The sequence below is a fragment of the Cervus elaphus genome, chromosome 4, assembly GCF_910594005.1.
Source record: "Cervus elaphus chromosome 4, mCerEla1.1, whole genome shotgun sequence".
NCBI classification, from domain to species: Eukaryota; Metazoa; Chordata; class Mammalia; order Artiodactyla; family Cervidae; genus Cervus; species Cervus elaphus.
The window spans coordinates 58,153,133-58,179,231 of record NC_057818.1 but is presented as its reverse complement, the minus strand read 5'-3'; the positions used below and the strand labels follow the sequence as shown (position 1 = coordinate 58,179,231).

The following is a 26,099-nucleotide window of genomic DNA, read 5'->3' as shown; positions in this document are numbered from 1 at the left end:
CATCCATACGTGATTACTGGAAGAACCATAGCTTTGACTATAGGGACCTTTGTCAGCAAACTGATTCTCCACTTTTTAGTATGCTGTCTAGACCTTCATAGCAGTGGTTCACTCATTTATAAGAGCTCTTTTTTTTTCAGATTTTTTTCTGCTTTTATTTTATTCATTTTAAGTTAATTTTTTATTTGAGTATGTCGGGGCAGTCTCAGCGTGGGTTGGAAAAGAATTTCCAGACACAGAGTATTTCAGAAGGGGATGCATTTATTAAGAGCAGGGAGCAGAAGTAATGAAGGTGCTACAAATGCAGCTGGCTGGAGGGAGACTGTGCTTTTCGTGGGTTAGCAGCTGATTTTTACAGCCTCAAGACAAAGAAAATTCCTGCTGGAAGGCTAGCACTAGGTTATTGGATAGGGCACTATAGTGGCTACCAGGATGGGCATTTTTGCCTAATTTGGTGTTAAGTCTGCTGGTGATGATGGAAGGGGGTGGGGGCAGAGCTTTTGGCAATGGTTACAAAGGGGTTTTTCCAGCAGTCACATACGGATGTGAGGGTTAGACTGTAAAGAAGGCTTGAGTGCCGAAGAATTGATGCTTTCGAACTCCGGGGCTAGAGAAGACTCTTGAGAGTCCCTTAACAGCAAGGAGATCAAACCAGTCAAGCCTAAAGGAAGTCAACCCTGAATATTCATTGGAAGGACTGATTCTGAAGCTGAAGCTCCAATATTTGGCCACCTGATGTGAACAGCCAATTCACTGGCCCTGATGCTGGAAAAGATTGAGGGTAGGAGGAGAAGGGGACAACAGAAAATGAGATGGTTGGATGGCATCACCAACTCACTGGATATGAGTTGAACAAACTCTGGGAGATACCGAAGGACAGGGAAAGCTGGTGTGCTGCAGTCCATGGAGTCACAAAGAGTCAGACACAACTGAGCGACTGAACAACAATGACCAAGGGGCTCAGACAGTTCCAGAGATGACCTTGTTTCTGGGCTCCATGCCTGAGGCCTTGGGGCAAGACTCTACAGAGCATAGTTGATTTATAATGATGCATTCGTTTCTGCAGTACAGCAAAGTGAGTCAGCATACGTATACATTTATCCACTCTCTTTTAGATTCTTTTCCCGTATAGATCATCCCAGAGTACTGAGTAGACTTTCTGTGCTGTGTGGGAGGTCTTGTCAGTTGTCTATTTTACATATAGCTGTGTGTATATGGGGCTTTCCTGGTGGCTCATATGGTAAGGAATGGGTCAGGAATATCCCCTGGAGAAGGGCATGGCAACCCACTCCAGAATTCTTGCTTGGAGAATTCCATGGATAGAGGAGCCTGGCGGCATGCAGTCCATGGGGTCACAAAGAGTCAGACATGACTGACAACTAACACTTTCACTACTTCAGCATATATATGTCTATCCCAATTTTCCAATTTATCCCTCCCCAACTTCTCCCTCAGTAATTATGTTTGTTTTCTACATTTGTGATTCAATTTTTATTTCATATATAGGTTCATTTGTACAATTATTTTTTAGATTCCACATATAAGTGATATCATATGATATATATAAGAGCTCTTTAAAATTTGTATATTAAAATCTTGGAAATCTCTTAGTAAAATGAAAACAAGAAGGTAATATATCTCTGTGGAAATGAATAATAAGTGGACAAGATTAAATTTCATTTGGTGTAACACATGTGGCCCATGCCTCATTTTTCTATGCAGGAAACTCTAGCTCAGAAGGCAAATATCCTTCACAGAGAACTGGAAGGATGGCCACCAGAGATTCTGCAATAGAATTGATCTTCTTATCCAAAAATGTATTTGGAACCCTGGGAAATTTCTCTCTTCTTTACCATTATCTCTTCCTTCACTTTGCTGGGTGCAGGCTAAGACCCACAGATCTGATCGCTGAGTAGACCAAATTTAACTCAAAAGTTTTTGCACAGCAAAGGAAACCACAAATAAAACAAAAAACCCACAGAATGGGAGAAAATATTTGTGAGTGACAAGGAATTAGTCTCCAAAATTTACAAATAGTTCATGTAACTGAATATCCAAAAAACAAACAATACAATCAAAAAATGGGCAGAAGACCTAAACAGACATTTCTCCAAAGAAGACATACAGATGGCCAAGAGGCACATGAAAAGATGCTCAACATCACTAATTATTGCATGCATGCATGCTAAGTCACTTCAGTCGTGTCTGACTCTGTGTGACCCCATGGACTGCAGCCCACCAGGCTCCCCTGTCCACGGGATTCTCCAGGCAAGAATACTGGAGTGGGTTGCCATTTCCTTCTCCATTGTCTGAAAGGTAACCAAAAGTAATTAAACCCAGAAGCAAGCTGAGAAAAAAGAAAAAAACAAACCCTAAAAAAAACAGAACTACTTCAATTACTCCTTTTTGAGCTAGTATTCCCATGCTGGTTCCAAGGGTGGGGAGAATTCCCTGACAGCCAAATGTACATCTTTGTTACAGATAAAGTTAGTTTTAATTCTTGGAGACTCTCACCCCCTTTTCACTAGGTGATCACTAATTATTAGAGAAACGCAAATTGAAACTGCAGTGAGATATCACCTTACAACAGAATGCCCATCATCAAAAAAGTCTAGTGCTAAAGAGGGTCTGGAGAAAAGAGAACCCTCCTTGGTGCGAATATCACTGGTAGAAAGAATGTACACTGGTACAGTCAAAGTGGAGAACAGTATGGAGTTTCCTTTTAAAAAAAAAAAAGTAAACAAAAAGAAATGGAAAGCTTATCAAGTTTGCTTATTAATAAATTCAAAGCTTATAAATAATGGATACATGTCATTATATGTTTCTCCAGTGTCACAAACTGTACAACCCTGAAAGTGAACTATAAGGTAAACTATGGGCCCTAAATACTTATGATGTCACTATAGATTCATCAGTGGTAACATAAGTACCCCTATGGTGGAGGAGGATGATAAAGAAGGAGGTTATATGTATGTGGGAATAAGAAGCATATGGAAATTTCTGTACCTTTCTCTGAATTTTGCTGTGAAACTAAACCTTCTCTAAAAAAAATCTTTAAACTTTAAAAAATACATTGTTATTGGGGCATGCACACTTGATAGGGTCTTTTTAAAAAGATTTAATGCTCTCAAATAATATTTAAAGAATGGACATGTTTCCCTTGTTTTATTTTTACCTCATTAATGCACTTTATAGATGTGATAAAATATCAGGTAAAGAGTAGGGAGAGAACAAAATACAGCCACATAATTCTTTTATTTTTTAAATATTTATTTATTTGATTGAGTCAGGTCCTAGTTGTGGGAGCATGGGCTTAGTTGCCCTGTGGCATGTGGGATCCTAGTTCCCTGACCAGGGATGAAACCCACCTCCTCTGCATTGCAAGGCAGATTCTTAACCGTTGGCCCACCAGAGAAATCCCCCAAACAATTCTTAAAATGTAGAAACACACATACAATAAGGCAGCAACACCAAAAAAACTCTCATCCTCAAATTCACTTACAATGTGCCTTATCACTTAATATTGATCACTACTTCCTTTGTGTATTATCAAATACACATTTAAGGCATCATGTCCAAAGGCTTTGGTCCCTTCACATTTTAATCCATCCTCCATGAATGCCTTTGGTTCATTTTCAGAGAAAGCTGTGATGTAAATACCTTGGCGTCCCCGGGTCTCTGAAGATGGAGGCCCCCTCACCTATGGATAGGTGGTCACAACGCAAATCATTTTGGGAATGCCTGTGGCCCCAGGGGTCTTCCCAGGTGGCTCAGTGGTAAAGAATCCGCCTGCCATGTAGGAGACCCAGGAGACGCGGGATCGATCCCTGGGTCAGGAAGATCCCCTGAAGGGAATGACAACCCACGCCAGTATTCCTGCTGGGAAACCCCAAGGGCAAAGGAGCCTGGAGGGCTCTCGCCCACGGGGTCGCAGAAGAGCGGGACACGGCTGAGCTCCTGAGCACGGAAGCACGTGGCCCCAGGGAGGGGAGGGGGAGACAGGACCCGGGACTCGGGGTGACTTTGGAAGATCTGGGAGAGCAAGCCTCACCCCGCCAAGGGCATCATGTGACTTTGTCCTCCACTCGCCTCCGCCTCCCCTTCCCCAAGCGCAGCTCGCAGCCACGGAGGGCCGCCCCCAGGAGGAGCCCCTCCCGGGCATCAGGCGGACGGAGCCGGCGTTCTCAGAGGTTCCAGCCCCGCGCCCTCACGGGCTCAGGGCTCCCAGGGGTGCTGTGTGCGATGGCTCCGGCTCAGAGCCACGGAAGACGGGTGTTACAGGAGCCGCGTCAGCACCCACAGGGGCTCGTTCAACGTGCCGGCTCACGGCTTCCCCTCAAACCGGCCAGCTCACTACTTAGACTGGGGAGGCTTTGTATCCACGTTAAGGCTGCAGAGAACATCTTCAGGGAAGCGGTTCTCATCTGGGGGCCCAGGAGGCCCCTCCTCGCAAACTCCGGCCCCTGGTCCCGGGGGAGCAGCCGCGCCGCTCGTCTTCCGGCTCCCGGCGAGGCCCGGGCTGAACGCGGGGCTTCGGCGCGTCTGCGAGGGCTCAGCGCCAGCTTCAGGCCCGGAGGGGCGGCGGGGTCTGCTGGGCCGGGGTCGCTGAGGGGATTCTTCCCCAGGACCTTGAGGAGAAAACGACCCAGGGCAGGAGGAAAAGAGGAGGAAATGGCCGCTTCTCGGGTAAAACGTCTGTCCTGGCTCAGAGGATGTGTCTGCTTTTCCTCCTGAAATGCCCTGCATTAACAGTTTATAAACCTTTCATTCTCTACTTCTGATGTTGCCTATTGAGGTGGTTTTCAACTGCTAAATTTTTCCCTTTTTATTCTGATGATGGTCAAGATCAGAGCTTTAGAATGTTTCTCCCTCATGTCCCAGAGCCTTTTCTCAGGTGTGTCTCTGCATCAAGGCTGCCTGGAGAACTTGAAGCATCCTCACCGAGAATTAACGACTTTCCTTGTGGCTAAGAATGCTCCTGCCAACGCAGGGGACACGGGTTCCATGCCCGGCCATTAAGATCCCATGGGCCGCGGAGCAGCTAAGCCCGGGCCCACAAGTACTGAGCCTGCGCTCTGGAGCCCTGGAGCTGCAACTGCTGAAGTGTGCGCCCTGGAGCCCGCGCTGCACAACGAGAGAAGCCCCCGCAGTGAGAAGCCCGTGCGCCACACCTAGAGAAAAGCCCGCAGAGCAACAGAGACCCAGCGTAGCCGGAAATAAATGAATGAGTAAATCAAAACAGAAGGACCTGGGATTTAGGAGGACGGCTGGTTATAAAGGCTGCTAGGGAAGACCTATGAGAAATTTACATTTGCTTATGGATTTGCAGGCTGTTATCTAGCACGTGTGCTTATGTGAATAACGTGTCAAAGGCACGTGCAGGCCACCAGTCTACACAAATGATGCTAAGGCAGTAATATTATGGTCAGTGTAAGTAACTCTCGTCAATACTCCTATGCAATCCATATTGTAACGATCATAATGTCCCAGTAGTTAAAAACGAGGAAATGATGCACTGTACCATTTATGGAAAATATGATCTCAAGTTATTTGAGGTTCATGGCCAGTGGAAAAAGAGGAGTTACTATGAGATGTCATTCTACATGCATCCTAAGTCACTTCAGACGTGTTCAACTCTTTGTGGCCGCATGGACTGTAGCCTGCCAGACTTCTCTGTCCATGGGATTCTCCAGGCAAGAATACTGGAATGGGTTGCCCTGCCCTCCTCCAGGGGATCTTCTAGACCCAGGGATCGAACCAGCATCTCTTATGTCTCTTGCATTGGCAGACAAATTCTTTACCACTAGCACTACCTGGGAAGCCCCATGAGATGTCATCCTACTGTGTTACAGATACTTTCTATTCACCATCAGTTAGTGACGACTTAAAAAAAAAAAAAACGAGGGGGATGCTAATGCTTGTATCAATGTTAACATTGGTGGTGGAATACATGTGTGCATGATCAGTTGTGTCTGACTCTTTGCAACCCCATGGACCTATCCTCCTCTGTCAATGGGATTTCCCATGGCAAAAATATTGGAGTGGGTTGCCGTGTCCTTCTCCAGGGGATCTTCCTGACCCAGGGATCAAACCTACGTCTCCTGTGTCTCCTGCATTGGCAGACAGGTTCTTTACCAGTGAACCACCTGGAAGCTTGTTGCTGATCAATTGCTTCATCAATTATACATCAAGTTTAATATATGAAAAGCCGTTCACTTTTATTAGTTAACATATAGTAAGTTCACACATAATCTAAATAAAACTTTCCAAAGTTTATAATCTTTGATCAAAATACAGATTACAAGCATTTGGAAACATTCTTGTTCTTCTGATACAATGGTCAGAGAAATGTGATATTTATGGTTTACAAAACAGAGAGAGCCATTATTTAGTAAACAAGGATGTACATTCATTACATGACCTTTCAGGAAAAGGTTACATATATTTTTCTTGGGTATCTGTGAAGATTTCCTGATTGCTACGATGTCAACTAAAATTCATGACTTCTAGCTATTGCAGTTATAAACATGCGTCAAGATTTCAGTGAACTGCCATCTTTATATCCATAAAAAACCATTGGCACACCTATTTAAAATTTAGACTCTCTTACTTTAATACAAAGAATTATTCTCTGAACACTTACCTAACGGTGACATAGAGGGATGTTTTAAACAATGACAGTCATCACCTTCATTTAGACTTCCACTATACATTTCACATTACAAGATCCTTAATAGTCCATAGAAAAGTAGATAAAAATTGTTTCCACCTAATATAGAAGGGTCTTGTTTCACTTTGAGGCAGCAAAGATCAAGAATATTAGTTTTTAAAAAAGCATATTAGTTCACATACACACTAGAAACAAAGGTCTAGCCTGTAGTAATTTGAAAGTTGAGTTATATTAAATTTTATTTTCACATAATGTCAATATGAACAAGGATACAATGATAATAATTATATTGTCCAACATCTGTCACCTTGATCCTATGGTCCAAGTAACAAATAACTTTTCTAAGTGTTTTAACTATGGATTATTTTCTATAATATCCTGATTTAAAGTAGTACCAGAAAAGGGTTATTGACTGAATGCTATCTTTGATGAACTCTCTGATATTTATTTAGACCTGAGTTTTTAAATTCATTTTGTACGTTTCTCACAGCATTAAACGTTCTTCCCAGGATGACCCCTCTGGCATTTTCTGATGTGCATGCTTAGGACAAACCTCTTTCATCACTTATTACATTTGTAGGGTCTCTCTCCAGCACACACTCTCTGATGTTGAGTGAGGTGGCGGTTCACTTCAAGGCTCTGCCACATTATTTATATTTGTAAGACTACTTGGCACTATGAATTATTTTATGGCAAGTAAGGTTTGAGTGTCAGTTAAAAGCTTTGCCTCATTCTTTACATTTGTATGGGTTCTCCCCAGTATGAATTCTCTGATGTCGATTAAGGTTTGAGCAATTGCTAAAAGCATTGCCACATTCTTTACACTTGTATGGTTTCTCCCCAGTATGGATTCGCTGATGTTGAGTAAGTGCCGTACTTTGGTTAAAGGCTTTCCCACAATTCTGACATTTATATGGTTTTTCCCCAGTGTGGATTCGCCTATGTTGATTAAGGTTTGAATTCCGAGTAAAGGCTTTGCCACATTCTGTACATTTGTAAGTCTTCTCTGCAGTATGAGTTCTGAGATGTCGAGTAAGGTTTGAGGGCTTGCTAAAGGTTTTGCCACATTCTGTGCATTGGTTAGGTTTCCCTCCAGTATGGGTTTTCCTGTGTCCGTTTAGATTTGATAATTGAGGAAAGACTTTCCCACATTTATTCCACTTGCAGTGTTCCCCCTTAGCGTGAATACTCGGATGTTGAGTAAGTTGTGATGACTGGTTAGAAACTTGACCACATTCACTAAATTTGTAATGATTTTCTTCAGTATGGATATTCCTATCTGTAATAAGATTTGGGCTTTGATAAAAGACATTTCTACATTCATCCCTTTCATCATGGTTCTCTGAACACTGAGTTCTCTGATGATTCATGAGACCTGAGTCTTGGTCAAAGTGATTCCCAGGTTCAAGGCATGGGTAGATTCTGGCTCCATCATATATACTGTTGTAATAACTGAAGATGGAGTTCTCGCTTAAGGCCTCACTCGTTGGATTACACATGGAAGGTTGTTCCGCATTATCTGTACTATGATACCCATTGAATGATGGCAGCCAGATAAAGACTCTCTCATTGTTATCGACGTAACAGATACTGGAATAGGAAGAAAATGTTTGTTGGTGGAAAAGTAATGAGCCCTCACTAAAGGATCTCTCAACTTGATCATAGTGAGATTTTCTTCCTTCATTTTCAAATCTCTGGCTTTCAGACATGCATGACTGACTGTTTAATTCAAACCTGTATTCATGCTGGTTTGAGTGATTATTTGTAGCATAGACTAGATGACTTTCCATGTTTTCAAAATTTCACATCAGAGAATAGGAGTTTTTTTTTTTAATCATATGGGTCCTTGCTTACAAAAACATATTTTTCTGCTGAACTTATTGACTTCAAATGGGATTTTTCCCAATTTGACACATATCCTCAATTTCTTTTGGCAATCATGTTTTCATCATGGATAATTGTCCCAATTTGGTTACATCTAAAACAACATCTTTTTGCCCTTCACAGGCCCCCTTACTCTCCCAGTCTTTCATTAAGTACAGATTTCCAAGCTGAGAGCTCTCAGAACTTCCCAGCACCTCACACATGAATCTCCTATGCACGGCTTCTTTGGGAACAAACCCTGGGTGTCATGAGAAGATATCACTGAAAGATAACAAATAAACAAGATCCCACTTAGTATTTTGAGCGAATATGCTTTACAGTTGTATGCAATACTGACAAACCCTTAGCTAGATTAATAAGAGGTGAGATGCAAGTATGATCAGAAGTAAAAAACAACGGCCCTGTACATGTTACATAGAACAAAAAGTAATTCTATCAGGTTACGATGAATGATACTATACCGAAGAGTTGAATACCTCAAAGAAAGATTCAATTCTTAGAAACACAGAACACCTTAGATGCTAGCATGAGTGAATTAAAAAATTATAACACAACTAAAACTATTAATAAAGAGTAAAAAAGTAATTTAAAAAATCCCTGGAGTAGATGAATTAACTGGAAAATTTCAGCAACCTTTCAAGAAAAATAAATATCAATTCTCCATAATGGATCACCATGTACACACTACTATATTTAAAATGGATAGCCAACAAGTTCCTACTGTACGGCAGAGGGAACTCTGCTCAATGTCATGTGGCAGCCTGGATGGCAGGGGAATCTGGGGGAGAAAGGACACATGTACATGGATGGCTGAGTCACTCTGCTGCCCACAACATTGTTCATCGGTTGTACTCCAGTACAAAATAAAAGAACAGTAAAAAATATTTCTGTGAATTAATAGATATATTAAATGGTTTTAGCATTGATGAGTTGGGGTAAATGCACTTAAAATGTCTAAAATTTGCTCATAGGAAGTAAAAATTGGGAGGTAGAAATTGGGGATTACATTTTATGATCTCAGGGACTGAGTCTGAACTTCGGAGAGCCATGTTTGAAGTTTCCATTGGAAACTGGAAAGCAGGAAGCATATATCTGTTCCCAGTATTTCTGGAATTTTGTCAACCAATCCCAGCATCTCCACAACTCTCCTCACACGTTTCTGACTTGAGGCAGAGTCAGGAATTTGGAAAGGCCTTAAGGCAGACTTTGTCAGAACTGTGAGCAGCTTTTCCTAGGTCCCCCAAAGCAGCGAGAGTATGCAGGTCCCCAGACACCAGGAGGAAGGTTGGCTCTCAGTGAAAGTGAGGGAAAAACCACTGGAGCTGAAGAAGAACACACAGAGGTTTAAGAGCAGAATGGGGAAGGTCATGTCCCTCTTTGACAGAAATAAACCCAGGCTTCTCATTCTAGTGAAGCAGGCCTCCCGAAACCACCTGAATAAGTCTGGCTTCCTCTGTGGTCTTTGGACCCCTCACCTGTGTCATCTGCTTCATTCATTCACACCTAGCGCTGGGATTCTTCCTTTACTCCAAAGGGACCTGCTCATTAGAAAAATGAATATAATTAGGACTTTGGGTTTAACATATACATTCTAGTATGTACAAAAACAACCAACAAGGATCTGCTGTGTAGCCCAGGGAACTATTCTCAACATTTGTAATAACCCATAAGGGAAAAGTGTCTGACTTGACTAATGAAAGCCTCTCCTTACAAAACTCGGTATCTCTCCTGAACACAGCTGAGTGCTCATATTTCAGAGCCAACGAGCAGCAAAGAGACACGAGGAGGAAATGGAGTTTCCACCTTAACTGTGTTGGATTGTGCACCCCCCTCACTACGTCTTTCCAAGATTTTATTAAAGATAAACAGAAAAAAATGGAACTTCATGGTGTGAGAATCTAGCAGAAAACACCCGAATCGGTGACCATCAGGTGTAATGGGATAAACTGGTGTCAGGTGAGAGAAACACTCGAGAAGACACATGGTCTCTGCTCAGGTACTTTCGGCAAAATTAAAGAAATCTCAATGTATCTTGAGAAAATTTCAGATGTATGCATTTTTACTCCAAAAATACCTCCCCTGTTCTCCCCTAATAGCACATTTAAACAATAGACCTTTCTTACCAATGTAGAGAATAGTCAGATTTTTTTCAAAAATCTCTAAGGAATTCTAGACTGTGAGGAAAGCTGAGCGCCCAAAAATTGATGCTTTTGAACTGTGGTGTTGGAGAAGACTCTTGAGAGTCCCTTGGACCGCAAGGAGATCCGACCAGTGCATCCTAAAGGAGGTCAGTCCTGGGTGTTCATTGGAAGGACTGATGCTGAAGCTGAAACTCCAGTACTTTGGCCACCTCATGCGAAGAGTTGACTCATTGGAAAAGACCCTGATGCTGGGAGGATTGGGGGCAGGAGGAGAAGGGGATGACAGAGGATGAGATGGCTGGATGGCGTCACCGACTCGATGGGCATGAGTTTGAGTAAACTCCAAGAGTTGGTGATGGACAGGGAGGCCAGGCGTGCTGCGATTCACGGGGTCGCAAAGAGTCGGACACGACTGAGCGACTGAACTGTTCAGTTCAGTGTAGTCACTCAGTCCTGTCCGACTGTTTGCGACCCCACCCCATTCCGAGAGGAATTCTGCATACCAATGCGTTCCCTTGTTGATCTTTCCAAAAGGGAATATTTTGAAAAACTGAAAGCTGTTAATTCCCGCTGGGAATGCTTCCTGCCCTGTAGGGAGCCTGGAGGCAGAAAAGAAGAAGAGGCCCATGCACAGAGAAGAGCCAGATTGTGACTCATAAAATAAAAGAAAAAATAGGATTTAATAGTTGAAAACCACCTCGCCAGGCAAGAATATCAGAAAAAGAGAATTAAAGATGTGTATATTTTCAATCCAGGGCATTTAAGGAGGAAACAGCAGACACAGCCTCTCACCTGGATCAGGACATTCCCCTGAGAAGCTGCTATTCCTTCTTATTCTTCCTCCTGCCCTGGGTCGTTTTCACATCACGACTGTGGAGGAATCACCTCAGCATCGTGAGATTACACCTCCAGAGGTGCCAGCAGAGCTCCTTCGCCTGCTCCCAACACCCCCACAGGCAGAAGGACCTTGAAAAGCGAGAAAGGCCGACCTCTCCTGTCCTTCGTCTCAGGAGAGATGCAGGACAGTCAGCTCCTCCGTGGAGACCAATCTATCAAATTGTTATTGCTGTCGTCTACTCTTCTTTCTTCATATAAATTCCCCCAAATTCTGCTCACACGGGTGTATGGGCTGCACTGACTTGCCCCTTTAAAGCCCACACAGAGCAGAACTTGCTGCCTCTCCGTGGACTGACGCTGGGCCTCAGGTCTCACAAATGGACCAGGGGCCGCGTCCTTAACCCGGGCCCCCCCTTAGAGTCCCCTGGAGCACTTCCTACACACCACACTGGTGCTCCCACAGGACCGAGAGAACTCTGTGGGGAGGGCGCCGGGGAGGTCATTTCCTAACACTGGTCACGTGACCCTGATGGGAAACAGATGGAAACCACTTGGCCAATGGTTCAGATTCTTTATGAACCATTTCAGTGAATATGAACCCCTCGAGGTCAGGTCCCCACCCTAAGAAGTTATGAATCTGCAGGTCTGAAGTGGGGCCATGAAATGAGTCTTCAGCAAGTTCCCTGTCTGTTCTGATGCTTCTCCCCCAAGACCCACACTCAGGAGCCCTGAGCTTCAGCCCTCACTCTCAGCACAGCTGAGACCTCTCAGGAGGGGAGGGTTTAGGGTGGGAGTTTCTGAGGGAGGTCAAGGCTAGAACCAGGCAGAGAAAGCTGCAGTACTTGGGGTTCAGGCCTTTCTAAGTGACCCTGGGTGAAGTGCTGTGGTTCCCCAGGCTGAGTGTGGATGGGTCCATTCAAACCAGAGGAGCAGGATTCTGGTGAGCTCTGAGGGTGTCACTGAAGGGGGGCCTGTGAAGTAGGCCCTGGGGTTCAGCAAGACTGCTGGTCTCAAGGAAGGGGGTCATCTAGTGCAGGTGCTCACAGGACTGGCTGGTGTGAGTTCAAGGACCTGCAGGCTGCCTGCTCCCCAGACAGACGCTGAGGCAGCAACAGCATGGAGCAGTTCAGGGGAGCTCTCAACAGTACTCTGTATGATCCTTCTTATTAGAACCGTCTCCATGCCCCAGCAGTTACGGGGGCGCAGGGGAAGGTACATGTAGAAATGATGGAAAATATATCATCACATTATTTGAGGGTTAAGGGTAGTAAGGTAACTAATTGTTACAGATGCTATCCTCTGTGCTACCTAATAGTTTATTATTACAATCTCTCCCCCGTAACCCTAAAGAAGGTGGGAGAGGTTAATGTTGGCGGTGGGTTAACACTTCATTCATTACACATCAACTTTATTGGCAGAAACCATTCAATTTTAATTAACATATATGAATATCACACATAGTCATAATAAAACCTTTTACAATCCACTGCATGACCTTAATTAAAATACAGATTTACAAACATAGACAACAATATTCATTTCTCTGATACAATGATCTGAGAATTGTGACTTCTGTGGTTACAAAATAGAGGCTAATCATTTAATAAACAGATGTAACTAGCTACATGACTCTTCTGGGAAGCCTTTCACATACTTTTCTAGGGTTATCAGAGATGACGTTATCGCAAACATGTAAACTAATATTCATGACTTCGGTTGATATGATAAAGATACATCAAGATTCCAGTGAACTATCATTGTCTTATCCTTAATAAGCAAATGACATAACTATTGAAAATTTAGAACAATCCTTTGTCTTACTTTGATACATGGAATTAATTCCAATACATTCTTTGATATTTATTTAGATTTGATTAAATACTTTGCTACTTTTTTTTTTTTAACATCATTCACTTGTCTTTCTTGTATAAACCCTCTCCTGTTTTCTAAACTACATTTGGCATAAACCTCTTTCATCACTTATTACATTACTAGAGTTTCTCTCCAGAGTGTACACTGCATATGCATTAAATAAGCAGGGTGATGATATACAGCCTTGACATTCTCCTTTCCCAATTTGGAACCAGTCTGTTGTTCCATGTCCGGTTCTAACTGTTGCTTCTTGACCTGCATACAGGTTTCTCAGGGGGCAGCTAAGGTGGTCTGGTATTCTCATCTGTTTAAGAATTTTCCACAGTTTGTTGTGATCCACAGAGTCAAATGCTTTAGTGTAGTCAATAAAGCAGAAGTGGATGTTTTTCTGGAATTCCCTTTTTCTATGATCCAACGAATGTTGGCAATTTAATCTGCATTTTCCAAATCCAGCTGTACATCTGGAAGTTCTCAGTTCATGTACAGTTGAAGGCTGGCTTGAAGGATTTTGAGCATTACCTTGGTAGCATGTGAAATGAGTGCTATTGTGCAGTAGTTTGAACATTCTTCGGCATTGCCCTTCTTTGGGACTGGAATGAAAACTGACCTTTTCCAGTCCTGTGGCCACTGCTGAGTTTTCCAAATTTGCTGGCATACCTAGTGAAGCACTTTCAGAGCATCATCTTTTAGGATTTAAAATAGCTCAGCTGGAATTCCATCACCTCCACTAGCCTTGTTGGTAGTAATTCTAAGGCCCAGTTGACTTCACACTCCAGGATGTCTGGCTCTAGGTGAGTGACATCACTGTGGTTATCTGGGTCATTAAGACCTTTTTTGTACAGTTCTGTGTATTCTTGCCACCTCTTCTTAGTCTCTTCTGCTTCCGTTAGGTCCATACAATTTCTGTCCTTTATTGAGCCCATCTTTGCATGAAATGTTCCCTTGGTATCTCTGATTTTCTTGAAGAGATCTCTAGTCTTTCCCATTCTATTGTTTTCTTCTATTTTTTTGCATTGATCACTGAGGAAGGCTTTCTGATCTCTCCTTGCTGTTCTTTGGAACTCTGCATTCAAATGGGAATATCTTTCCTTTTCTCCTTTGCCTTTTGCTTCTCTTCTTTTCTCAGCTATTTGTAAGGCCTCCTCAGACAGCCATTTTGCCTTTTTGCATTCTTTTTTGGGGGATGGTCTTGATCCCTGTCTCCTGTACAGTGTCACGAGCCTCCGTCAATAGTTCCTCAGGCACTCTGTCTGTCAGATCTAACCCCTTGAATCTACTGTCACTTCCACTGTATAATCATGTTGTTGTTCAGTCGCTCAGCCGTGTCTGACTTTGCAGTCCCATGGACTGCACCACACCAGGCTTCCCTGTCCATCACCAACTCTGGAGCTTGCTCAAACATGTCCATTGAGTTGGTGATGCTATCCCTTATCTTGTTCTCTTTCGTCCCCTTTTCCTCCCGCCCTCAATCTTTCCCAGCATCAGGGTCTTTTCCAATGAGTCAGCTCTTTGCATCAGGTGGCCAAAGTATTGGAGTTTCAGCTTCAGCATCAGTACTTCCAGTGAGAATTTAGGACTGATTTCCTTTAGGATGGACTGGTTGGATGTCCTTGCAGTCCAAGGGACTCTCAAGAGCCTTCTCCAACACCACAGTTCGAAAGCACCAATTCTTCGGCGCTCAGCTTTCTTTATAGTCTAACTCTCACATCCATACATGACCACTGGAAAAACCAAAGCTTTGACTAGACAGACCTTTGTTAGCAAAGTAATGTCTCTTTTTTTTTCTTCTGCTTTTTAATATGTTGTCTAGGTTGGTCATAACTTTTCTCTCACAGAGCAAGTGTCTTTTAATTTCATGGCTGCAGTCACCATCTGCAGTGATTTTGGAGCCCCCCAAAATTAGTTTTGTTTTTATTTCATTACTCTAAGAGGTGGATCCAAAAAGAGTTGCAGTTTATATCAAAGCATGTTCTGTCTGTCCTACCTATATTCTCCTCAAGAGGTTGAGATCATCAGCCCTCTTTTGAGCTCTTTCATCAGTTTGAAGTTTCTTTTTCTGTCTGGAGTTAGGGAGTGTGGTAATTTCATTCTTTTCACTTGAGAAACCTCTTCACTGTCCTACAGTCTGGCTGTTAACAATTGACATTGCCAGCATCAGTGTAGGAGCGGTCCCGTCTCTCTACAACCCTTTCCAGCATTTATTGGTTTTACTTTTATTTCATTTTATTTTTTTGTTTGTTCATTGGTTTTATACTTTTTGCCAATGTCCATTCTGACCTGTGTGAGTTTTGATTGGCATTTCTCTTAAGAGTTCGCCATGTTGAAATATTTTCATATGATTTTTTAAAAACCGGTGTGAGTAAAACTGACCTCTGGAGATTGTCCACTTGACCGACTGCCCTGTTTTAAATTCTTTTTTTTAGGATCTACCCGAGGACATTTGTTGGGAATAGGTGTTTTTTTTTCTCACCGTCCCGTAGGCCTGGGGAATATGAAGTGCCCATGAGCAGAGGTTTTTCAGTCGTTACCAAAAGTGGCCACAAGGCGGCAGCATTTCTTCACGCGCCACTGTTCCGGGTTTCGTTTGTTTTTAGTGTTTCTTTTCTGCTGGAGTAGAGTTGATTTCCGATGTGTTTGTTTTAAGTGTACGGGAACTTGGTTTAGTTGCACATGAACGTATCTCTATTCTCTTTCGGGTTCTTTCCCTATATTGGTTCTCTCGGTGTGTTCAGTAGACTTCCCTGTGCTGTTCCGTTATTTTGGATTATCTATCTGATAATAAGCAGTGAGTGTGTTAATCCCAACCTCTTAAAGTCTTCCTTCCCCTACCTTTAAAAAAAGTAACCATAAGTGAGTTTTCTGAGTCTGCTTCTGTTTAAAAATTAGTTCATTTTAATGAACTTATAGATTCCACCTGTAAGTGATGTATTTCTTTCCTTCTCTGACTGACTTCACTCAATGTAACAAAGCTCTCGGTCCATCCATGGTGCTGCCAGCGGCGTTTTTTCGTTCTGTTGAAGGCTGAGTGTGTTCAGTGTACAAATGAACCTTTTACTTTTCATTTCTCTATTGATGGATATTTTGGTTGATGCTGCTTTGGATATTGCCAATAATGCTGCCCTGAAGAGAGGGCTGCGAGTATCATTTTAAATTAATATTCTTTCCGGATCTAACCCAAGGAGGGGGCTTGCTGGATCATGTACTAAGTCTATAGTTAGTGTTTTAAGGAATGTCCATACTGCTTTCCTCCGTGGCTGCACCCGCCGATTTCCCTCCCCTCCCACAGTGTAGGAGGATTCCCTGTTCCCCTCACCCTCTGCAGCACTTAATATTTGTAGATCGTTTGGATGTCAGCTATGCTGAGGCGTGTGAGGTGATACCATGGCGCAGTTTTGATTTGCATTTCTCCAATAGTTAGTGACGTTGAGCATCTTCCCATGTGCTCTGTGGCCGCCAGGATGCCTTCTTTGGACAAAGGCCCATTTAGATCTTTGGCCCATTTTTCTAACGGGATTTTTTTTTTTTTTTAATTGAGCTGCATGAGCTGTTTGCATGTTTTGGAGATAAATTCCTTGTTTCTAAACATTTTTTTTCTTCCCCCATTCCAAGGGTTTCTTTTTTAGTTTGGTTTATGGTTTCCCTTGCAGTGCAAAAGCTTTTGAGGTTGGAGACTCTTTTGTTGAGTTTTGTTTAATTTTTCATTATTCTAAAAGTAGATCGAAAAGGGTTTGCTGTGGTTTGCTGTGGTTTATGTCAAAGCGTGTTTTCTCTATAATTTCCTCAAGAGGTTTAGAGTAATTGTCCCTCCATTAAGCTCTTTAATTGATTTGGAGTTACTTTTTCTGTATGAGGATAGGGAATGTCACAATTTCATTCACTGTTATCTTATTTGTTGTTGTTACCCTCTCCTCTGTACCGACTCTTAACAATTTAACTTGGTAGTATCCGAGCAGGAGAATTCCCTTCTCTCCAAAACCTTCCAGCATTTATTGTTTGTGAACTTTTTGATAAAGGTCATTTTGACCCGTGTGAGGCAACACCGCGGGGTTTTGGTTTGCGTTTTGGTAAGACTGCAGGATGTGGAGGCTTTGCGTGTGATTAAAAAAAAGTTTGAGTAAAACTAACCTGTTGAGATTGGCTTCTTGACCGTCTGCCCTCTTTTGACTTCTTTTTCCAGGACCCATCCGAGGCCACTTATTGAGGACAGGTGTTTTTTCGTTAAATTCCTGCAGGCCTGGTAAATAATGAAGTGCCCTTCCGCACAGGTTTCTCAGTTGCTGTTGCCAGACGTGGCCACAAGGCGGCAGCATTTCCTCATGCTCCACCATTTTTTTTTTTTTTTTTTAAGTTGGTGTTTGTTTTCTGATGGAATACAGATTTCTGGAATCTGGAATATTTCTGTTGGAATTCCTGTTGTGCTTGTTTTAGGTTTACAAGAACTTGATTCAGTTATACGTAGATGTATATCTATTCTCTTTTTAGGTTTTTTTTTTTTTTTTCCCATATAGGTTCTTTCAGGGCTTTCAGTACGCTTCCGTGCTGTTCAGTAGGGTTTTGTTTTTTTGGATTATCTGTCTGATAATAAGTAGTAGATATATGTTAATTCCAGCGTATGAATGTCTCCCTGCCCCTACGTTTTTTGAAATAATCATAGGTGGGTTTTAATAGCCTGAGTCTATTTCTGTTTATAAATCTGTTCACTTGAAAGAATTTACAGATTCCACCTGTAAGTGATATAATATTTCCCTTTCCCTCTCTGACTTCTCTCAGTAGGATAAATCTCTTGGTCCATCCATGCCATTAATGGCATTTTGTTTTTGTGTTTCTTTCTGATGGCTGAGAGTATTCCAGTGTCTAGATAGATCAGTTACTCTTCATTTCTCTCTATTGATGGACATTTTGGCTGAAGTGCTGTCTTGGAATTGGTGAATAGTGCTGCCATGAAAACAGAGGAGAAAGTATCACTTTAAATTATGATTTTATCCAGATCTAAGGGAAGGAGTGGGCTTGCCTCATCAAGTGGTAACTATATCTAGTGCTTTAAGGAATCTCCGTACTGTTTTTCTTAGTGGGCGCACCCTCTCATTTCCATCCCCGCCCACAGTACAGGAGGAGTCCCTGCTCCCCTTGCCCTCGGAAGCACTGAATCTTTGTAGATCTTTTAGAGGATGGTCATTCTGAGGGCTGAGCTGATACCTCGTTGCAGTTTGATTGGCATTTCTCTAACAGTGATGCTGAGCATCTTTTCACAGGCTTTATGGCCATCTCGATGCCTTCTTTGAAGATACATCCATTTCGATCTTTGGCCCATTTTTTCTCTTGGGTTGACTTTTTTTTTATATTGAGCTGTTTGCATGTTTTGGAGATGAATATGTTGCTTTTAAATTCGGTTGCATTTCCCCCCTGATGTTCAGGGTTTTCTTTTTCTTTCATTTTGAGTTTCCATTGCTATGCAAAAGCTTTTGAAGCTAATGAAGTCCCTTTTGTTGAGTTTTAGTTGTCATTATTTTAAGAGTGGATCCAAAAAGAATTTGCTGCGATTTGTGTCAAACCGTGTTCTGCCTATATTTTCCTTAAGAGGGTTAGAGTAATCGTCCCTCAATTTAGAACTTTAATCGATTTGAAATGTCTTTTTCTGTAATTGGTTAGGGACTGTCGGTTTCATCATTTTTCACTTGTTTAAGGAACCCTGTCCTCCACACTGGTTGTTAGCACTTTGCCAGCATCAATGTAGAAAGGTTCCCTTTTCTCCACAACTGCTCCAGCATTTACTGTTTGTAGACTTTTTGACAAAGGCCATTTAACCAATGTGAGGAGATACTTCCTTGTAGTTTTGATTTGGGTTTCTACAAGATTTCATGATGTGAAGGGCGTTCATGTGATTTTTTTTTTTTTTAAACAGTGTGAGTAAAACTGACCTCTCAAGGTTGGCCTCTGGACCATCTGCTCTGTTTTAAATTCTTTCCCCAGGACCTACGAGGGCAAGAGTTGAGGACAGGTGTTTTTTCTTTACGTTCGAGCAGGCCTGATGAATATTAAGTGCCCATCCCCGCAGGTTTTTCAGTTGCTGTTACCAAAAGCGGCCACAAGGTGGCAGCATTTCTTCATGCCCACCAGCGCCTTAGGGCAAGTCCTGTTCTGGGGTGTTAATTAGAATGGATACACCCGAGGCTGTGTCTCCTTACTTCTCCCTGATGAGCCTTTATCCCCGGACAGATCTCAACGACTGCCACACCCCTCTGCAGAAGGAGCTGTCCTCTGTCAGTGGGGTGACCCTAAGGAAGGAGGCTGGAGGTGGGAACCCCACCACCAGGAGACACAGAGGCCCAGGGGACTTTGCAAAGCTCTTCCAGCCCAGAGACCCCACCATCCTTCGGGGGCACCAGGGTTGGTTCTGCTGCAGGAGGGTCCCCTGGATCTGGAGACTGTGGGCTCATGCAGACGGGAACAGGCGGTCCCGGTCCACGGGGTGGGGGGCTGTTTGCCTGGCACACGCTCCCCAGCGCCCTCAGCCCCAGGACAGCCCAGCCCGGGGTCCCAGCCTGCTCAGACTCCAGGGTGTGACACCAGCCCAGGTCCCCAAGACCTGAGGGGAACAGAGTCAGCAGTTCTTTTCTCTTTTTTAAAAAATGGTTTTTTTTGAATTGTAGTTTACAGGTGCGTTACCTTGTGGTGGCTTGTACGGCAACTTGATTCATTTATTCAAGGACGTACATATATTCTTTATTGGTTTCTTTTCCCACAGAGGTTATTACAGAGTGTTGAGAGGGTTTCTTGTGCTCTGTGGTGGGTCCTTGTGAATTATTTTAGAAGTATAAATAGTACTGTGTTTGTTATTATCAACCTGCTAATTTCTTCCTGCCCCCCATATTTCACTTTGAGGAACCATAAGTTTATTTTCTAAGTCTGTGATGCTGTTTCTGTTTTGTAAAGAAGTTCACTTGTATCCATGTTTAGATTCCACCTGGAAGTGGCTTTGCTTCTCGCCTCTGGCCCCTGGTGGTCTGGCGGGGAGCACACTTGGTTCTCATCCGGGCTCCCCTCATTCAATTCAGGCTGCTGGCTACACTTAGGACAGGAGCTCCGATTTTCCCTTGTGACCCTACTGGTGCTGCGGCTCTGCTATTTCTTTCTCTGCCTGATTTACACAGCGGTTGTTTCTTGCATTACCAAACATATGAGCCTCTGATGAAACAATGACATATAATTCCTTAGGCGCTCAATGATGGTAATGGCTTAACTTTACATTTGGGAAGAAGCTCCAAGTGGGAATATTTTCATAGACCACAGAGGCTGGAGAGACAGGTGGTCCAGCAGCTCTTGGCTACTGCGTTATGGCCTCGTCCAGTGATGTTGCACTGAGCGCCCTGTCAGCGGGATCTCTGCCAGGCCTGGGAACAAACATTCCTAGCACCATGGCTCAAACCAGATGTGAAATGCCACCAAAACTGTGGTCAGACTTATGGCCATGAAGGGGCCATGCTGACAGGAAGCTGGCACCTGCTGTCTGCTCCTGCGAAGATTAAATCAGGAGCCACTGCCATTGTTGACCTTCAGCAATCCCTGAAAGGCTTGGAGAGGGGAGATCAGGAACGAGGCATCTGTGCTCTGGGAAAACTGGCAGAACAAGCCTTCAGATAGTTAGATGTTTTCAGGTAAAGATTTTCATGAGCCCAGATTCCTGCCTCTTCTCATGCCTAGAGAAGCACTAAAATTAGTAACTGTGACAACTGCTCTGGGTTTTGTGATTTATTTGTGTTCTAATAATACCACATCAGAGGTTAAACTCTATTTAGATAAATCTAGACAACTGGCTACCAGGCTAAAGGTCTCCTTGAAGTGCTAGGTCTAGACTGGAATTCAAGCTTACTCTCCTGGGGGGGAAAAAAAATGAGAGATCTACTTTGCTTATTAATGTTCAAGTTTTCACTCCTCCAACTACTTCGACTGAGTCTCTCACACCTCCCTTAGTCACTCTGGGCTAATACAAACGACGTCAAAGTATGTGAGACCACAGCAGAAGGCTCCATTCCCTTGGAGAGGGTAGCACAAGTGCTGACTCTGTCTAGATCAAAATTGCTAAAAAGCATAACCTGGCTCTCACTCCTGCTTGGGCCCTTGGTCACAGTAATTCTTTTGCTGATCTTTGGCTCCTGCCTTTCTAAATCTCCTTGTTAAATTTGCCTCTTTCAGATTACTACAGTTTCACATCAAGATAGTGGTGATGCAGAGATTCCAGCCAATTCTCAGAACAGATCCTGTGGAAATAACAACAGAAGTCACCCTGGGGTCCCTTGATGAGACAGGGCGAGAGCTCTGTGACCCCAGCTAGGTGGGGTCTACAGTCCCATGCCAGCCTGAAGAAGCTACAGAAGAGAGACCTCCGCCTTCATCTTCCCAATAAACAATTTTTTGGTTCGTGTCTCTCAGAGGGACTTAAGGTAGAAGACAGAGGGCCCCCAGGCTGGACAGCTGGTCTGTCGAGTGGAGTAAGTTGAAGCTTTGTTCTCACCCAGACACTCCAAGGACAGAGCTAGCGGCAGAAGCTGAGCCCTGCTGGGGTAAAGAGATAAAATGCCCAGTCCTGAGGACAAGGAAAGCTTCCCTCTCGGCACACGTGCAGGAGGGCTACTTGGGGCTGAGAGAAGCATGTGGCCCCATCCCACAGGAAGTGTGGACACGCACCACAGGCCTGTGTGGGGGATCACTGTGAGGAAAAGGCTGTACATGCGTGCTGGGGAGGGTCCAGGGAAGAGTGGGTGTGGAAAAGAAACAAGGTAAGAGGCCAAAGGCAAACAGGAGCCCAGGCGGACGTCCAGGGCGGGGAAGTAGCACCGAGTGCTGGCACGGCAGGCACGGTGCTGACGAGCGCAAAGGCCTCAGTGAGGACTGGCGGCAGGCTTCAGGCCAGGGTCGGGCCTCGGAACCAGTCGGGCCTTGTGAGAACCAGGGTAGAGCCGTATGAGAACCGGAATCTTACCTCAGTGAGGACCGGCGGCAGGCTTCAGGCCAGAGTCGGGCCTCAGAGCCAGTCAGGCCTTGTGAGAACCAGGGTAGAGCCACATGAGAACCGGAATCTTACCTCAGTGAGGACCGGCGGCAGGCTTCAGGCCAGAGTCGGGCCTCAGAACCAGTCAGGCCTTGTGAGAACCAGGGTAGAGCCATATGAGAACCGGAATCTTACCTCAGTGAGGACCGGCGGCAGGCTTCAGGCCACAGTCGGGCCTCAGAGCCAGTGGGCCTTGTGAGAACCAGGGTAGAGCCGTATGAGAACCGGAATCAGTGAGGACCTGATTCCGAAACCAGTGAGGGGAGGGCCGGGGTCCCTGGGGAGGAGAGGGGAGGCAGGGCCTCCGGGGAGAAGCAGGGTGGGGTGGGGTCCTGCCAAGGTGGGGCCTCCGGGGAGGGGGCTGTGAGGTGGGGCCTTAGTGATTTGGGTCTTAGGCTCTTGTCCACTACCTTTCAGAGAACAGTTGTTGAGAGTAAGGTTCTTTTTCTTTAAGTAGGCCCCAGGCTTGGTGAGGGCCTTCCCAGTGGCTCCGCAGTAAAGAATCTGCCTGAGATGCAGAAAACTCAGGAGACGTCACTGGTTGGATGCCTGGGTCAGGAAGATACCTCGAGGGGGGCATGGAAACCCATTCCAGAATTCCTACCTGGAGAATCCAATGGACAGAGACTGGCGGGCCACAATCCACAGCGTCACAAAGAATCAGACACGACTGAAATCAACTGAGCGCACACGCAGGCTTGGTGGATGTTAACTGCCCCCAGATTTTCCAAGTCGTTTTTACCAGGGTCAGGCCTAACTTGTACCAGAGTCAGGATTAAGCCAGAACCACAGTCAGGCCTGCGGGTGGACCAGGGTCAGGCCCGAGCGTGGACCAGAGTCAGGCCTCAGTGTGGACCAGGGTCGGGCTTTAGCATGGTCCACAGTGAGCCCTTAGTGTGGCAGGTCCAAAATCAGGCCTTAGTGTGAATCAGAGTGAGGCCTTAGCATGGTCTAGAGTCAGGCCAAAGTCAGTACCAGAGTCTGGCCTTATGCTGGACCAGAGTCTGCCTGAGTGTGGACCAGAGTCAGGCCTGAGTGTGGAACCCAGTCTACCTGATGCATGACTGTTACCCACTTAGGTCTGGCTCTGGTCCAGACCTAGACCTGACTCTGGTCGACACTCAGTACAGACTCGGGTCCACACTAAGGCCTGACTCTAGTTCGCACCAAGTCTGGTCAATGTTAAGGCCTGTCTGTTCCACACTAAGGCCTGAATCTGCTACTCACTAAGGCCCGTACATCATAAATCAGTTCAACCTCAAATAAGTTATAATTAGAGCTGGCATGAGCTTAGTCAGAAACTGACAGAAAATTTCAAAGCTATTATCCAGCAATAAAAAATAAATTAAAAACTCTTACATGTGTATGAATTTTCATTGATTGGGCTCCCATGCCTGGGGAGAGATCTGGAGAAAAACTAATATTTTAGAAGACAGCCACACCCCAGCGATATCGGCAGCTCTAGTTTCAATAACCAAGACGGTGAAGCAACCGACGTTCAGAAGGAGAGATGACAGAGGGAAAAGATGCAGTACAGACACACAAGGCGATGTTATTCTACCACAACATGCGATGAAATAACGCCTTTTCCAGCCGTGGTGACAGAAAACGTATGATCGTGATCTCGGGGAGACCGCCGTGAGCGGGCCTGGAGAGAGATCTCGGCTCCCTGCCCGGAGTTGAACCAGGGCGCCCTGGATGAAAAGCAGGCCTGCCACCCACGAGACCGCCGGTGGCCAGAGTGTAGAAGCAAAGTGACCTTTGGTCGTTCCCTGGTTTGAACCCAAGAATATTTTAAGGAGGGAAGAGGTGTAAATATGTATAGAAGTCCATTGTTATCGACACAGCATAACATCTGGGAGAGTGTAGAGAAACACAGGGTGTTTAAGACAGGAGCGGCGCAGACATACAGAACCAAGAGAAGTGTGTGTGTCCTGAGGAGGAGCCAGGGGGAGGCGATGTAAGTCCCTCATTCAGGACCGTCCTTCTGGGTCTTCGGTTACCTTTGGCCGATCACCTTGTCTCTTTTTTCACACCTGACTGGTCCCTGCACCCTCCCCACGACGTGGGCACAACATTTGCTAAGACTGATCCCCCCACAGAGGCCTGTGGGTGCATGTCCACATTTATTATGAGATGGGGCCCCCTTCCTTTTCGGCCATCAAGGAGCCTTCCTGCCCTTGTACAGGGCAGTCTTCTTTGACCTCAGGAGTGGGCCCCTTATCTCTTCACTCCAGCAGACTTCAGCTTCTGCCACTAGGTTTGTCCTTGGAGTGTGTGAGTGAGAACAAAGCTGCCATTTCACTCCACTTGACAAACACCAGCTGTCCAGCCCAGAGGCCCCTCTATCACCTACATCAAATCCCCCCGAGAGATATGAACCCAAAAATCTTTATTGGGAGGCTGAAGGGCGAAGGTCTGTCTTCTGTAGCTTCTCCAGGCTGGCGTGGGGCTCGTAGACCTTACCTAGCTGGGGGCATGGAGCTCTCACCCTGTCTCATTCAGGGCCCAGGGTGACTTCTGTTGTTAATCCCACAGGGTCTGTTCGAAGGAGTAGCTGGAAAGATTATCTTGATGGGAAACCATCATAATCTGAAAGAGACAAACACAACAAGTGGATTTAAAAAGCCAGGGGCCAGAGATCTGTGATAAATTATCACAAATTATTGTGAGCAGGGGCTACAGCAGGAGTAAGAACCAGGTTACATTTCTTAGCAATTTTGATCCTGGTTCAGATAGAGTCACACTGGTGCTATCCTCTCCAAAGGAATGGAGCCTTCTGCGGTGGTCTCACATGCTTTTATGTCTTTGTATTAGCCCAGAGTGACTGATGTAGGTGTGACAGACTCAGTTTCAAGTAGTTGGAGGAGTGAAAACCTGAACATTCATATAAAAAATCAATCACAATTTTTCCCCAGTTGAAGAAGCTGGAATCCCAGTTTAGACCTGGCACTTCAAGGAGACCTGTAGCCTGGTAGCCAGTTGTCTAGTTTTATCTAAGTAGGTTCTAACCTTTGATTCACATATTGATTCACATATTAATCAGAGCAGTTGTCACTGTTACTGACTTTAGTGCTCCTCTAGGTATGAGAAGAGACAAAATCTGGGCTCATGAAAATCTTTGCCTGAGAGTATATAACTATCTGAAGGCCTGTTCTACCAGCTTTTCCCAGAGCACAGATGCCTCGTTCCTGATCTCCGCCCTCAATGCCTTTCAGGGCGTGTTGCAGGGCAGATGCTGCAGCAGGTCCGGATCTAATCCTAGCAGAGGCAGATGGCAAGTGCTCGTTTTCAGTTGGCATGGCCCATTTGTGGCCATAAATTTGACCATGGTTTTGGGGGCATATCACGTCCATTTTGTCCCATGGTGCTAGGAATGCTCATTCTTAGGTCTGGCAAAGATTCTGCTGACAGGCCACTAACCCAAGAAACAGGAGCCAATAGACCCTGGATCGCCTGTCTTACCCGCCTCTATGGTCCATGAAAACATCCCCTCTTGTTGCTTCTTCCCACATCTAGAGTTTCACCATCACCCTCACTGATCTCATATCATCATTTTATCAGCTGCTCAGTCACACATTCAGTAATGCAAGAAACAATTGTGGAAAGCAGGCAGAAAGGCAAATAATATAGCTAGCAGTATTAG

The 26,099-nt window shown here is 44.6% G+C and overlaps 2 protein-coding genes across 2 annotated transcripts in view; both read right to left on the bottom strand.

Moving 5' to 3' along the window:
- LOC122691420 (putative protein ZNF720) overlaps positions 1-26,099 on the bottom strand; it is a 344,658-nt gene that overhangs the window by 120,349 nt on the left and 198,210 nt on the right. The window lies entirely within an intron of this gene.
- LOC122692808 (zinc finger protein 239-like) lies at positions 7,399-8,379 on the bottom strand. Its single transcript, XM_043900632.1, has one exon. It carries the CDS (start codon positions 8,377-8,379, stop codon positions 7,399-7,401), a length of 981 nt encoding a protein of 326 aa, XP_043756567.1.

Bases quoted from the DNA above. Each gene is read 5' to 3' on its own strand.
- LOC122692808 (XM_043900632.1), bottom strand. From the start codon at position 8,379: ATGTCTGAAAGCCAGAGATTTGAAAATGAAGGAAGAAAATCTCACTAT.